The 16,416-nt window shown below is 44.9% G+C and overlaps 1 protein-coding gene across 1 annotated transcript; it reads left to right on the top strand.

Annotated features, from left to right (window-relative positions):
- The first annotated feature begins 11,153 nt into the window (after nt 1–11,153).
- On the top strand, nt 11,154–15,065 carry LOC129833190 (RING-box protein 1). Its single transcript, XM_055897586.1, has 5 exons — nt 11,154–11,271; nt 11,970–12,048; nt 12,125–12,195; nt 14,525–14,610; nt 14,849–15,065. The coding sequence occupies exons 1-5, from the start codon at nt 11,194–11,196 to the stop codon at nt 14,859–14,861; spliced, it is 327 nt and encodes a 108-aa protein (XP_055753561.1). The 5' UTR covers nt 11,154–11,193; the 3' UTR covers nt 14,862–15,065.
- Nucleotides 15,066–16,416: the final 1,351 nt, after the last annotated feature.

Below are 16,416 nucleotides of genomic sequence, written 5' to 3'. Positions count from 1 at the left end.
CATGCTCTGGACACTACGCTGACAGACACAGCAAACCTTTTTGCCACAGCTCGCATTGATGTGCCATCCTGGATGAACTGCACTACCTGAGCCACTTGTGTGGGTTGTAGACTCCGTCTCATGCTACCACTAGAGTGAAAGCACCGCCAGCATTCAAAAGTGACCAAAACATCAGCCAGGAAGCATAGGAACTGAAAAGTGGTCTGTGGTCACCACCTGCAGAACCATTCCTTTATTGGGGGTGCTGTGCTAATTGCCTGTAATTTCCACCTTTTGTCTATTCCATTTGCACAACAGCATGTGCAATTTATTGTCAATCAGTGTTGCTTCCTAAGTGGACAGTTTGATTTCACAGAAGTGTGATTGACTTGGAGTTACATTGTGTTGTTTAAGTGTTCCCTTTATTTTTTTGAGCAGTGTATTTCATATACATGTATACCCTTTGTGCAAATGAAGAACAAGGCTGAATATATGTAACATAAGGTTGCTTCATTTTCAGCTGTTACATAACCCTTAGATGCATGTAAATCAATGCACAATGGCTTCTTGCTCATTAAATCTCCTACAACACTAAATCAGTATCTAACAGTTTTGTTTGATTTTCATGTTCCTGACAGAGATGTGGAAGGATTGGTCCATTGCATGCTTTATCTGATCCTCTACATAACAATTCTGGGTAAGTACGCCATCAAAGTATTTTATGTAATGCGGCTCCATGCAATACATGTATGTGCCAGTCAGTGGTACTGTCTTGTGGTAAAGGTATCATCACATCCCAGATGCAATCTCATTAGTTCTTGGAATCTTGTGTGCAGTTGCCTCTTTGTCCATTTTTACAGTCTATGGCTGTTGCAGTTTGTTGCATTTTACAGTTAGACTGTAAAATATAATCTGGCACTATCTCTATTTGCACTGACACAATCTCTTATTGCAGAGCTCATCGACTGCCACCAGGTGCCAGAACAGGCCAATGGTGTAAGGGTTAGCACTCTCGACTCCAGCACTCTAAATCCAGTGATCTCAATCAAATCTTGGTAGAACCTGACTTTTTACCTTCTCTGCTCTTTTGCTGATACTAATCTTCTCAGAGAGTGGGTCTGCATGGACAGAACCTTGGTCACTGTTAAGAGATACTTTTGACGAGATGGGAAAGTCCATTGGAATTGTATGCTGAGTTCGAAACAACTGGGAACTCGGAAATCTCCTACTTCCGACTTAAGTGCTTTAAAGACAACTGGGAACCTGGGAGAAAAACGAGATCCAACTGGGAAAATCGTTTTGAACGGTCATCCAATTCGGAATTCCAAGTCAGAAACTCTGGCATCTTTCTAGAACCAGGCTGTATCACATCCGGCTGTGATTGGGAGTCCAATAGGGCGGCGCACAATTGGCCCAGCATCGTCCGGGTTTAGCTGGGGTAGGATGTCATTGTAAATAAGAATTTGCAAAAACAAAACTTAAGAATGGGAAGCATAGAAATAACACACATAGAACAGATCTACTCAAGATAGACCACTGCTTGTTGTTTCCAATGGGAGCAAATTAATCATAGAGGGAAGAACAAGCAACATGATGGGCAAAGCCAAGAACGAGCTAGTGAGATCCTATTGGCAAATTTTAGCATGTATTTGCTGTCATAGCTGTCGCTCTCCTCATCCTCGGAAGAGGTGAGGAGAGAAGGATCTTCTGACCAAAATGCGGAGTCCGGGAAATATGCCATCTTTATTTATTAATAACGAAAACTGATGACACGAAAACAAACACTTTCAAAACTTACAAAATAACAAAACGACGTACAACGGAACCTGAACATAAACTTACATAGACAAACGTAAACTCACGAACAGGAACGGACATCGAAACATACGAACAGCCCAACAGCTCCAAAAGTGAATATATCGACCACAAACGAAGACATCACAAGAGACAATCACCCACCAACAAGCAGTGAAAATGCCCTACCTAAATATGACTCTTGATTAGAGGAAAATGCAAACCACCTGCCTCTAATCAAGAGCCATACCAGGCAAACCGAAACCAACATAGAAACAGATAACATAGACTGCCCACCCAAAACACATGCCCTGACCATAAACACATAAAAAACAACATAAAACAGGTCAGGACTGTTACAGTACCCCCCCCTCAAGATGCGCACGCCGGGCGCACAAGCACAAAGTCCAGGGGAGGGTCCGGGTGGGCAGTTGACCACGGTGGTGGTTCCGGCTCAGGACGCTGTCCCCATACCACCATAGTCACTCCCCTCTTCTGTCTACCCCCTCTAATGACCACCCTAACACTACCCTCCCCTAAATAAACAGCTAGCACCGGGACAAGGGGCAGCACCGGGACAAGGGGTAGCACCGGGACAAGGGGCAGCACTAGAACAAGGGGCAGCACCGGGACAAGGGGCAGCACCGGGACAAGGGGCAGCACCGGGACAAGGGGCAGCACCGGGACAAGGGGCAGCACCGGGACAAGGGGCAGCACCGGGACAAGGGGCAGCACCGGGACAAGGGGCAGCACCGGGACAAGGGGCAGCACCGGGACAAGGGGCAGCACCGGGACAAGGGGCAGATCCCAGCTGAAGGACTCTGGCAGGTCCTGTTTGGACGGCTCTGGCAGGTCCATGCAGGCTGACGGCTCTCGAAGCTCATGGCAGACTGACGGCTCTCTACGCTCATGGCAGGCTGACGGCTCTCGACGCTCATGGCAGGCTGACGGCTCTCGACGCTCATGGCAGGCTGACGGCTCTCGACGCTCATGGCAGGCTGACGGCTCTCGACGCTCATGGCTCTCTGACGGCTCTGGCTGCTTATGGCTCTCTGACGGCTCTGGCTGCTCATGGCTCTCTGACGGCTCTGGCTGCTCATGGCTCTCTGACGGCTCTGGCTGCTCATGGCTCTCTGACGGCTCTGGCTGCTCATGGCTCTCTGACGGCTCTGGCTGCTCATGGCTCTCTGACGGCTCTGGCTGCTCATGGCTCTCTGACGGCTCTGGCTGCTCATGGCTCTCTGGCGGCTCTGGCAGATCCTGTCTGGTTGGCGGCTCTGGCAGATCCTGTCTGGTTGGCGGCTCTGGCAGATCCTGTCTGGTTGGCGGCTCTGGCAGATCCTGTCTGGTTGGCGGCTCTGGCAGATCCTGTCTGGTTGGCGGCTCTGGCAGATCCTGTCTGGTTGGCGGCTCTGGCAGATCCTGTCTGGTTGGCGGCTCTGGCAGATCCTGTCTGGTTGGCGGCTCTGGCAGATCCTGTCTGGCGGGCGGCTCTAGCGGCTCCTGTCTGGCTGACGGCTCTAGCGGCTCCTGTCTGGCGGATGGCTCTGTAGGCTCATGGCAGACGGGCGGCTTTGCAGGCTCATGGCAGACGGGCGGCTTTGCAGGCTCATGGCAGACGGATGGCTCAGATGGCGCTGGGGAGACGGATGGCTCAGATGGCGCTGGGGAGACGGATGGCTCAGATGGCGCTGGGGAGACGGATGGCTCAGATGGCGCTGGGGAGACGGATGGCTCAGATGGCGCTGGGGAGACGGATGGCTCAGATGGCGCTGGGGAGACGGATGGCTCAGATGGCGCTGGGGAGACGGATGGCTCAGATGGCGCTGGGGAGACGGATGGCTCAGATGGCGCTGGGGAGACAGATAGCTCTGTAGGGAGGAGAAGGAGAGACAGCCTGGTGCGTGGTCTAGGCACCGGCTGCGCTGGAGAGGAGGAAACAGCAGGAGAGAGAACCCGGAGAGACAGCCTGGTACGGGGGGCTGCCACCGGAGGACTGGTACATGGAGGTGGCACCGGATATACCGGACCGTGAAGGAGGACACGTGCTCTTGAGCACCGAGCCTCCCCAACCCTACCAGGTTGAATGAACCCCGTAGCCCTGCCAGTGCGGCGAGGTGGAATAGCCCGCACTGGGCTATGCAGGCGAACCGGGGACACCACCTGTAAGGCTGGTGCCATGTACACCGGCCCGAGGAGACGTACTGGAGACCAGCTACGTTGGGCCGGCTTCATGGCACCCGGCTCGATGCCCAACCTAGCCCTCCCAGTGCGGCAAGGTGGAATAGCCCGCACTGGGCTAAGCACGCGTACTGGGGACACCGTGCGCTTTACCGCATAACACGGTGTCTTACCAGTACGACGCCTTCTACCTCCACGGTAAGCACGGGGAGTTTGCTCGGGTATCCTACCCGGCTTTGCCACACTCCTCGTGTGCCCCCCCCCAAGAAATTTTTGGGTCTTACTCACGGGCTCCCAACCGCGTCGTCGCGCTGCCTCCTCATACCAGCGCTCCTGGGCTGTGGCTGCCTTCTTCTCCTCCTTTGGACGGCGATATTCCCCTGGTTGAGCCCAAGGTCCTCTACCGTCCAATATCTCCTCCCAAGTCCAGAAATCCTTATTGCTCCGTCGAGCATTCCCATACCGCTTGGTCTCTGTATTTTGGTGGGTGATTCTGTCATAGCTGTCGCTCTCCTCATCCTCGGAAGAGGTGAGGAGAGAAGGATCTTCTGACCAAAATGCGGAGTCCGGGAAATATGCCATCTTTATTTATTAATAACGAAAACTGATGACACGAAAACAAACACTTTCAAAACTTACAAAATAACAAAACGACGTACAACGGAACCTGAACATAAACTTACATAGACAAACGTAAACTCACGAACAGGAACGGACATCGAAACATACGAACAGCCCAACAGCTCCAAAAGTGAATATATCGACCACAAACGAAGACATCACAAGAGACAATCACCCACCAACAAGCAGTGAAAATGCCCTACCTAAATATGACTCTTGATTAGAGGAAAATGCAAACCACCTGCCTCTAATCAAGAGCCATACCAGGCAAACCGAAACCAACATAGAAACAGATAACATAGACTGCCCACCCAAAACACATGCCCTGACCATAAACACATAAAAAACAACATAAAACAGGTCAGGACTGTTACATTTGCATATTTCCGTTAAGGAACGCCTACTCTGTGAAGTGCGTGTGTGCAATAACTCAATTCACCTTTGCACTCCTTCTGAATAACACAATCTTTTGGAAACTTTGGCAAAGTAAAGTCTACAAAACTTAGTCCACTCTGTTTGTAACATATTCTAGTTTTGTAAACAAAAAACTGTATTGAGATAAAATGTTTAATCTATGAGAAAATTATAAGGATGTCGGCCAAAATCCATCTCGCACCATCTTCTCCCACTGCCGGCCACTAGGCTTCCCCTCATCATCATATTTGCTGGTGAGTGGAAATGCCAACCGGTTGCTTCACATTTGTACATCCGGTGAAATATCTGGCTCATTGTTCTAATCTGATGATCTACCGCTTCTTAGACTTGTTTTCAAATGAGAATTACAGATCTATATCTGATTTCACTGTTAATTTGATCATCACCCAACATTTGGCCATCATCCACACTGCTAACATTAAGTCTAATCTTGAATTAAGACCAAAAAACTATTTTTTGTTTTCATGATTTTTTACGATATAGTCAATTATGACATTGTGGCTGAACTATCTAGTGGAAATGTCGTCAATGGGTTGCATGGTGCATTCTGGGCGATTCTTGGACAAGAAGAGTTCTCCTTCAAGAAGTGAATAGACGCTAATTGGGCGATAGCTAAAACAAAAAAACATTAGCATGAATTTCATCAACAAGAAGTACAACATTACAAATATTTTCCGAGATGTGACATAATACACTTGTTCTCTGTAATATCATATAGCTTTGGAATCGTGACATTATGTACTTCCGAGGAAAATAGGCAGGTTTCTCAATTCTTGGTGCTTTTAAGACAACTGGAAACTGGGAGGGAAAAACTTGGTCAAATCATGACGTCAGTGATTTCCACGTCGTACTGTCGGAGCTCTGGAAAGATGCCTGAGTTTCCTCAAATCAAATAAAAAATTTATTGGTCACAAACACGTGGTTAGCAGATGTTAAGGCGAGTGTAGTGAAAGGCTTGTGCTTTTAGATCCAACTATGCAGTAATATCTAACAAGTATTCTAACAAATTCACAACAACTACCTTATACACACAAATGTAAAGGGATGAATAGAATATGTACATATAAATATATGGATGAGCGATGGCGTGCGGCATAGGCAAGATGCAGTAGATGGTGTAGAATACAGTATATACATATGAGATGAGTAATGTAGGAAATGTAAACATTATTAAAGTGGCGTTATTTAAAGTGACTAGTGATACCTTTATTAAGTCAATTTATTTAAGTGGTCAGAGATTTGAGTCTGTATGATGGCAGCAGCCTCTCTATGTTACTGATGGCTGTTTGAGAGTCTGATGGCCTTGTGATATGTTTTTCAGTCTCTCAGTCCCAGCTTTGATGCACCTGTACTGACCTCGCCTTCTGGATGATAGCGGGGTGAAGAGGCAGTGGCTCGGGTGGTTGTTGTCCTTGATGATCTTTTTGGCCTTCCTGTGACATCGGGTGGTGTAGGTGTCCTGGAGGGCAGGTAGTTTGCCCCCGGTGATACGTTGTGCAAGACCGCTCTACCCTCTGGAGAGCCTTGCGGTTGAGGGCGTACCAGGCGGTGATACAGCACGACAGGATGCTCTCGATTGTGCATCTGTAAAGGTTTGTGAGTGTTTTAGGTGACAAGCCAAATTTCTTCAGCCTCCTGAGGTTGAAGAGGTGCTGTTGCGCCTTCTTCACCACGCTGTCTGTGTGGGTGAACCATTTCAGTTTGTCCATGATGTGTACACCGAGGAACTTAAAACTTTTGACCTTCTCCACTACTGTCCCGTCGATGTGGATGGGGGTTGCTCCCTCTGCTGTTTCCTGTAGTACACGATCATCTCCTTTGTATTATTGACGTTGAGTGAGAGGTTATTTTCCTGACACCACACTCCAAGGGCCCTCACCTCCTACCTGTAAGCCGTCTCGTCATTGTTGGTAATCAGGCCTACCACTGTAGTGTCGTCTGCAAACTTGATGATCGAGTTGGAAGCGTGTATGGCCACGCAGTCATGGGTGAACAGGGAGTACAGGAGAGGGCTGTGAACGCACCCTTGTGGGGCCCCAGTGTTGAGGATCAGCGAGGTGGAGAAGTTGTTTCCCATCTTCACCACCTGGGGGCGGCCCGTCAGAAAGTCCAGGACCCAGTTGCACAGGGCTGGGTCGAGATTCAGGGTCTCGAGCTTCATGACGAGTTTGGAGGGTACAATGGTGTTAAATGCTTAGCTGTAGTCAATGAACAGCATTCTTACATAGGTATTCCTCTTGTCCAGATGGGATGGAGCAGTGTGCAGTGTGATGGCGATTGCGTCGTCTGTGGACCTATTGGGGCGGTAAGCAAATTGGAGTGGGTCTAGGGTATCAGGTAGGGTGGAGGTGATATGATCCTTGACCAGTCTCTCAAAGCACTTCATGATGACAGAAGTGAGTGCAATGGGGCGATAGTAATTTAGTTCAGTTACCTTAGCTTTCTTGGGAACTGGAACAATGGTGGCCATCTTGAAGCATCTGGGGACAACAGACTGGGATAGGGATTGGTTGAAAATGTCCGTCAACACACCAGCCAGCTGGTCTGCGCATGCTCTGAGGACGCGGCTAGGGATGCCGTCTGGGTCAGCAGCCTTGCGTGGGTTAACAGGTTTAAATGTCTTACTCACATTGGCCACGGAGAAGTAGAGCCCATAGGCTTCAAATCAAATCAAATTGTATTTGTCACATACACATGGTTGCAGATGTTAATGCGAGTGTAGCGAAATGCCTGTGCTTCTAGTTCCGACAATGCAGTAATAACCAACGAGTAATCTAACCTAACAATTCCACAACTACTACCTTATACACAAGTGTAAAGGGATAAAGAATATGTACATAAAGATATATGACTGAGAGATGGTACAGAACGGCATAGGCAAGATGCAGTAGATGGTATAGAGTACAGTATATACATATGAGATGAGTAATGTAGGCTATATAAACATAAAGTGGCATAGTTTAAAGTGGCTAGTGATACATGTATTACATAAAGATGGCAAGATGCAGTAGATGATATAGAGTACACTATATACATATGAGATGAGTAATGTAGGGTATGTAAACATTATATAGTATTAAGTGGCATTGTTTCAAGTGGCTAGTGATACATTTTTACATACATTTCCATCAATTCCCATTATTAAAGTAGCTGGAGTTGAGTCAGTATGTTGGCAGCAGCCACTAAATGTTAGTGGTGGCTGTTTAACAGTCTGATGGCCTTGAGATAGAAGCTGTTTTTCAGTCTCTCGGTCCCAGCTTTGATGCACCTGTACTGACCTCGCCTTCTGGATGATAGTGGGGTGAAGAGGCAGTGGCTCGGGTGGTTGTTGTCCTTGATGATCTTTATGGCCTTCCTGTGACATCGGATGGTGTAGGTGTCCTGGAGGGCAGGTAGTTTGCCCCCGGTGATGCGTTGTGCAGACCTCACTACCCTCTGGAGAGCCTTACGGTTGTGGGCGGAGCAGTTGCTGTACCAGGCGGTGATACAGCCCGACAGGATGCTCTCGATTGTGCATCTGTAGAAGTTTGTGAGTGCTTTTGGTGACAAGCCTAATTTCTTCAGCCTCCTGAGGTTGAAGAGGCGCTGCTGCGCCTTCTTCACAACGCTGTCTGTGTGGGTGGACCAATTCAGTTTGTCCGTGATGTGTACACCGAGGAACTTAAAACTTACTACCCTCTCCACTACTGTCCCGTCGATGTGGATAGGGGGGTGCTCCCTCTGCTGTTTCCTGATGTCCACAATCATCTCCTTCGTTTTGTTGACGTTGAGTGTGAGGTTATTTTCTTGACACCACACTCCGAGGGCCCTCACCTCCTCCCTGTAGGCTGTCTAGTCATTGTTGGTAATCAAGCCTACTACTGTAGTGTCGTCAGCAAACACCGCTTTGGCAGCGGGCTGTGTCTGTGGCACTGTATTGGCACTGTATTGTTCTCAAAGTGGGCAAAGAAGTTGTTTCATTTGTCTGGGAGTAAGACGTCGATTTCCGCAATGGGGCTGGTTTTCTTTTTGTAATCCGTGATTGACTTTAGACCCGGCCACGTACGTCTAGTGTTTGAGCCATTGAATTACGACTCTACTTTGTCTCTTTACTGACGTTTTGCTTGTTTGATTGCCTTGCAGAGGGAATAGCTGCACTGTTTGTATTCGGTTATTTTTCCGGTCGCCTTGCCATGATTCAAAGCGGTGTTTCGCGCTGTCAGTTTTGCGCGAATACTGCCATTAATCTACGGTTTCTGGTTAGGGAAGGTTTTAATAGTCACAGCAGGTACTCTGATGCACTTGCTAATAAACTCACTCACCGAGTCAGCGTATACATCAATGTTGTTGTCTGAGGCTATCCGGAACCTATCCCAGTCCACGTGATCGAAGCAATCTTGAAGTGTGGAATCCGATTGGTCAGACCAGCGTTGTATTGACCTGAGCACGGGCGTTTCCTGTTTTAGCGTCTGTCTATTGGCTGGGAGCAACAAAATGGATTCATGGTCAGATTTGCCAAAGGCAGGGCGCGGGAGGGCTTTCTATGCATCGCGGAAATTCGAGTAGCAATGATCCAGAATTCTGCCAGCTCGTGTCGCGTATTCGATATGCTGATATAATTTCGGGAGTATTGATCTTAGGTTTGCTTTGTTAAAATCCCCAGCTACAATAAATGCAGCCTCAGGATGTATGGTTTCCAGTTTACAAAGAGTCCAGTGAAGTTCTTTCAGGGCCGATGAGGTATGTGCTTGGGGGGGATATACACGGCTGTGACTATAATCAAAGAGAATTCTCTTGGAAGATAATGCGGTCGGCATTTGATTGTAAGGAATTCTAGGTCAGGTGAACAAAAGGAATTGAGTTCCTGTATGTTGTTGTGATTACATCATGAGTCGTTAATCATAAGGCATACACCCCCGCCCTTCTTACCAGAGAGATGTTTGTTTCTGTCGGTGCGATTGCATGAAGAAACCGGGTGGCTGTACTGACTCTGACAACATATCCCGAGTGAGCCATGTTTCCGTGAAACAGAGAAGGTTACAATCTCTGATGTCTCTCTGGAAGGCAACTCGTGCCCTAATTTCATCCACCTTGTTATCTAGAGATTGAACATTGGCGAGTCTGACCAGTAGATCTTCTGAGTCTGACCAGTAGGCCGCTCCACGCCTCTCCTGCGGCGACCGCGTTGTTTTGGGTCGGCCTCTGGGATTAGATCGCATGTCCAGAGTGGAGGTCCGAACAAAGGATCCGCTTCGGGAAAGATGTATTCCTGGTCGTAATGATGGTAAATTGACATCACTTTTATATCCAATAGTTCTTCCCAGCTGTATGTAATAACACCTGAGGTTTTCTGGGCTAACAATGTAAGAAATAGTACATAAAAAAACAAATAACTGCATAGTTTTCTAAGGACCTGAAGCGAGGCGACCGTCTCTCTCGGCGCCATCTTGCAAAGGGACTTGGAATCCCGAGTTGGATGACTCTTCAGAACGATTTTCCATAGTTGGAGTTAGTTTTTTCAGAGTTCCCAGTTGTCTTGAACGCACTGAAGTCGCAAGTCAGATGTTTCCGGTTCCCAGTTGTTTTGAACGAGGCATTGCAACTCGGGCCTCTTGCCCCATTCAGAACAATTGGAACTCGGAAATCTCAGAATTCAGCGCATTTAAAACAATTGGGAACTCGGAAAAAACGAACTCAGACTGGGAAAAAACTATTTCAATGGTAATCCAACTCGGAATTCCACTCGGGCCTCTTTCTAGAGCTCCAACTTTCCGACCTGAAGATCACTGACGTCATGATTTTACCTCGTATTTTTCCGAGTTCCCATGCCATGTTCAAAACAACTGGAACTTGGACAAATACGAAGCCAAATCATGACGTCAGGGATCTTCAGGTCGGAAATTCGTAGCTCTAGAAAGGTTCCCGAGTTGGAATTCCGAGTTGGAATTCCGAATTGGATTTTTCGAGTCGAGCTCGTTTTTTTCCGAGTTCCGAGGTAGTTTTGAACGCGACATTGTACCCCGACTTTGAGAAGGGATTGCGTGACGATTAGTTTAGCAACTGTGTGACGCAGCATGACAACGTCAGCACGATTGGGCGACATTCTGATGGGTGGGGCGTTACGTCAGTCTATTCATATCCAATGGGATGTCTATCTCCTCCTTTCTCTAATATCTCTGTTAACATGAAAGTTCGATAGTCAACATGGCGGCAGCGATGGATGTTGATACGCCAAGCGCCACGAACAGTGGAGCAAGCAAGAAACGTTTTGAAGTGAAGAAGGTATTTATTTTAAAAATAAATCATAGCTAAATTTGAGACATACTGTGATGTTCGATATTATCATAGGGTTAATACGGGTTTGGGTACAATCTACGCATGATTTGTTAGCATAACTTGCTAGCTCGCGAGCTAGCTGTAACTAGACGGAGTCCTTGTTTGGCTGTATCTAGTTTTGGGGAGTGAGTTTGCGTTTCACTTTCAGGGTTGATCGCTACCTAATCAGTTAACTAATCTCACTGTTTGTGGTAATAGTAGCTAGCCAACCACTACTAGGTTCAGCTTTAGATGCATTGACATTATACGAAATCAATGACTAGCTAATTTGCTCAACTGGCTAACGTTAGCTTCCTAGTTAGCTTGCTAAAATGACAGGGCCCAGTTGCACTTATGAGGTTGTCTATTTATTGACACTGAGTGAAAAATGATGTATCAAACACTAACATTTTCACCCTGGCACTGTTTGTGATCAGTGTGGATGGTGAAATAGGCCTAACTTGTCTGGTGAAATAGGCCTAACTTGTCTGATGAAATGCAATAGTGATTTGGATGACTAAATGTCTCCTGACACCAGATTAACATGAATAAATTGTGAATAACAATATACTCCTTTTTTAATACATATTTGAAACCACATCAATATCAAGCAAATACTAACTGCCAGTGATATGATCATCATTTCATGTGACTCTTCTTTACAGTGGAATGCAGTGGCACTTTGGGCCTGGGACATTGTGGTGGACAACTGTGCCATCTGTAGGAATCACATTATGGATCTCTGTGAGTATGCCATTAACATTATTTGACTACTGGGTTAATAAAGGTGTGTGTTACACATTTCTCTTGTTCTTCATAGGCATAGAGTGCCAGGCTAACCAGGCCTCTGCCACATCAGAGGAGTGCACCGTAGCCTGGGGAGTCTGCAATGTGAGTCAGACTTATTTGCTTTTGTATATTTTGCATACATCCTGATAAGTTAGATTGTAAAGTTCAGTGTGAAAGTACAACAGCATGATCTAAACTAATCTGCATTATATTGAACTACCCCAAAAGTAAATCATTTTTGAATGTATGTTTTGAGCTGTGTTCGAATACTCATACTCATACTAACCCACTAACCATACTATTTGTGACATAAATTGAGTATGTATTATGCTTATTGGTCATAGTATGGATATAATTCCTGGATGTTGTACTAAATTTGCCAAACTACAAAAGTATAGAAGCAGTGGACACTCTTTCTGTGCTTTTTTGGCCCATAAGGCAATTCTTCAGAAAATGGGCGTGGCTTCACAGCGTTTTCAGATTTGAAGAAAATGGCAGGAAAATATGCAACCGAAGTCCGAGAGCGTATATACAAATTCCTTGCTTTAACTAATTATTACAAATGTTGAGCAATGTAACTTATTTGAAAAGTCATGACTTTATTATGTTACATGTTCCTATTTCGCAACACAGCCTCCTTCACTCACGGTGCCAAATATACCCTCGTAAAACTGACTATCCTACCAATCCTCGACTTCGGCGATGTCATTTACAAAATAGCCTCCAACACTCTACTCAGCAAACTGGATGCAGTCTATCACAGTGCCATCAGTTTTGTCACCACAGCCACATATACCACCCACCACTGCGACCTGTATGCTCTCGTCAGCTGGCCGTCACTACATATTCGTCGCCAGACCCACTGGCTCCAGGTCATCTATACGTTTTTGCTAGGCAAAGCCCTGCCTTATCTCAGCTCACTGGTCACGATAACAACACCCACCTGTAGCACTCGCCCCAGCAGGTATATCTCACTGGTCATCCCCAAAGACAAGACCTCCTTTGGCTGCCTTTCCTTCTAGTTCTCTGCTGCCAATGACTGGAACGAATTGCAAAATTGCTGTAGTTGGAGACTTATATCTCACTCACAAACTTTAAACATCAGCTATCTGAGCAGCTCACCGATCGCTGCAGCTGTACACAGCCCATCTGTAAATAGCCCATCCCCATATTGTTTTGTTTACCATATTTGTTCTTTTGCACAACTGTATTTCTATTTGCACATCTATCACTCCAGTGTTAATTTGCTCAATTATAATTACTTCGCTACTATGGCCTATTTTTTTGCCTTACCTCCTTACTCCATTTGCACACACTGAATATAGATTTTTTCTATTGTTATTGACTGTAGTTTTGTTTATCCTATGTGTAACTTTGTTGTTTTTTGTTGCACTGCTTTGCTTTATCTTGGCAGGTCGCAGTTGTAAATGAGAACTTGTTCTCAACTGGCCTACCTGGTTAAATAATGGTGAAATAAAAAATGTTGGGTGACAATTTCTTAGCTACACTATACTTAGGCATAGCATTACAGCAGTATGTACTGGTATGTTAGCTAGTTACCTAACGTTAGTTGGCTACTAATACATCGTTCTTGCCAGGCAGTAATATTAACTATAATCTAACGAACTACACAATGTTTATTGACTTGATTATTCACGTAATTCTTAGCTTAGTGTTATAGTCTTGTGCGTTCTCAATGGACATTGTTAATTCTGGCTATCTTCTCTTATTTCAGAGCACTCCGAGTGTGCCAGAGCGCAGAATATCTGATGAATTTACGAACACTTAACACCCTGTGAATATATGGCCGGTGTCAGTAAACTTTAGGGAAAAAAAGCGTAATTAAATTGTTGCCAGCAGCACATTTAGTCACCAACGCTCTGGATAACATGAAAACAGCCTAGCCAGCTCTGCTATGCCGAGTAACATGGTCAGTGAGGTGTTCTCTCATTTGTTCTGGAAATGGCTCACAAGCTAGCCGCCATTTGCCAATCAGCTTGTGTGCTTGACTGCTGTTGTGAGGTCAGAATGCTCGGATCAACCCTATTCCTCTGCCAGAGCAGTGACACGCTCCGAGAGCGAAACGCTCTGAATTTATGAGCGGACAATCTAACAACGCTCTGGGTTTATGAACACCCAGAGTGCACTCTGGCACTCCAGATTGAATTCACAAACACATGAAATTGTAAATTGTCAAGCTAGTCATTTGTTATGCTAACAAGCTAGCGAGAGGTTGCATAGCAACAGCATCAACTTCCGGGTAGACAGGTGACACGCGAGTACGCTCAACTGAAAGAATACCGTTCGTTTACAGTATACTAAAATGAACTAATAGTGTATATACTCATTAAGTATGTAGTATACAGTATGTGTATTCAAACACAACTATTGTCTAGGTATGCTGTTATGTTAATAATATCTTCTCTCCCAGCATGCATTCCATTTCCACTGTATCTCCCGTTGGTTGAAGACCAGGCAGGTGTGCCCCCTAGACAACAGGGAGTGGGAGTTTCAGAAGTGAGTGTCATCATTTTATTCATAACACTTATTCAAAACACTACTCTATGGTCTTAGCGAAACTGCTGTCTATCAGAGTTGCAGTATGCTTGCCTTTTGGGGAAATAGATGGCTGATAAAAAAACAACAGCCATGTGTCAATGTTACTGGTGCTAATGCGTTATTCCACTGCCTCATTGTAGATGAGTTGTGTATGTCAAACAGTTAATAACTAACACTCCCTTTCCCTCTCTTACAGATATGGACACTAGGTGCAAGACTCTGGACCATTACTTGGGCTTCTGCAAGTTTCATGCTTTCTGTTGCTTTCTCCTTCGTATGATAGACTCCACTTTGAGTACATTGCAAACACTGAGGACATCCACATCTCATTGTTTTAGGCTTGCTGGAAAACAGTATTTTTTTAAGTTGAATTTGCAATGTTGTAAATTATAAATAAACAATGTTCTGTGTAACTGCCTCGATTTGGATTGAGGACTAGACATGGAAATACAATTTTAGAAGTACCATGTAGGCCATCATTGTAAATAAGAATTTGTTCTTAACTGACTTGCAAAGTTAAATAGGTTAAATTAAGGAATTTTTCTAATGATTAGAATAAAAAAAACTAAAAAATTGTGTTGGAAGTTACAGATCATTGGCTGAAAGACCAAATGAACTAAACATTTTTGTAAGATGAAATGGTTCATAACTTAAAAGTTGCACTATGCAGAAATCGCTCTGCATTTCCTGGTTGCTAAAACCCTAATAGTTCACCTAATTTCAGTTAGTGAAAAAACAAGTTAGTATACTGTAGATAAATATTGTACCTTCTAAATCGCTGTGAAATATTTTCCATAAGCAAAAATTGTTTCAGCTGTGTGAAGCTAGTGTACAAAATCGAAAGTAAGACACAAAACTTAAAAACGGGAAGCATAGAAATAGCGCACATGGAACATATCTACAGCTTCTTAGATTTGCTTCAAGTAGAATAAAACATAACTCACATTTCTTTGAATTTGGGTAGGCCACCTAAAAAGTTACATATTGCCACTTTAACACAAATTACCACATCCAGCACTAGCTTGCAGTCCCATTTTCTATTTGCTATGATTCTCTATGAATGACAGTCATAATGCCACATTGATTAGACTTTGGCTGCTGAGACTACAGTAGTGGTCGATGTGGTTTGTTATCGGACTGGATGGAGGGTAGACCCTTCCAGAACCTCTCGTCCCCAAAATTGAGCCATTTATTGTGGGAGGCAATTTTGAAGAGGATATTCCATGGAGCAAGGATGCAATGTGTGAGGAGCTGACCCACTATTGATCACTAATAGTCACCGGCAGAAGTTGACCTTGTGAGACCGAGGTAAAGTTGGTTTTATATTCGGTCATTCAACAGACATTTGCCAAACGCCATTTAAGAATGTAAAAATCAATAACTAATTCACCGTTTGTCACAATCATCAAGCTAGATATGATTTATTCTATAAATGTCTAGCATACTTTTACAACCTGTTTGTTTTGAGGAGAAATTTCAGTTTTGACTTGATAGAAATACATTGACATTCAACAGACATTTGCCAAAAGCCATTTAAAAATGTAAAATCAATAACTTATTCACCGTTTGTCACAGAATCATCAAGCTAGATATGATTTAGTCTATAAATGTCTAGCATACTTAAACTTTGCTTTGAGTAGAAATTCCAGTTTTTATTTGATAGAAATAGATAAAATCTCATAATTGCATTTAAAGATGAAGAAATCTAATTCAGTGATTGTCTCAGAAAAAAAGTGAAAATATGCATTTATTTGCAATAACTTT

This window comes from Salvelinus fontinalis, chromosome 34 (genome assembly GCF_029448725.1).
Source record: "Salvelinus fontinalis isolate EN_2023a chromosome 34, ASM2944872v1, whole genome shotgun sequence".
Taxonomy (NCBI): domain Eukaryota; kingdom Metazoa; phylum Chordata; class Actinopteri; order Salmoniformes; family Salmonidae; genus Salvelinus; species Salvelinus fontinalis.
Note: the sequence above shows the minus strand (reverse complement) of the source record. Positions and strands in the feature narration are given on the sequence as shown.

Bases quoted from the DNA above. Each gene is read 5' to 3' on its own strand.
- LOC129833190 (XM_055897586.1), top strand. From the start codon at position 11,194: ATGGCGGCAGCGATGGATGTTGATACGCCAAGCGCCACGAACAGTGGA. The intron at 11,272-11,969 runs GTATTTATTTTA...TCTTCTTTACAG, and splicing joins AACGTTTTGAAGTGAAGAAG to TGGAATGCAGTGGCACTTTG. The intron at 12,196-14,524 runs GTGAGTCAGACT...CTTCTCTCCCAG, and splicing joins TAGCCTGGGGAGTCTGCAAT to CATGCATTCCATTTCCACTG.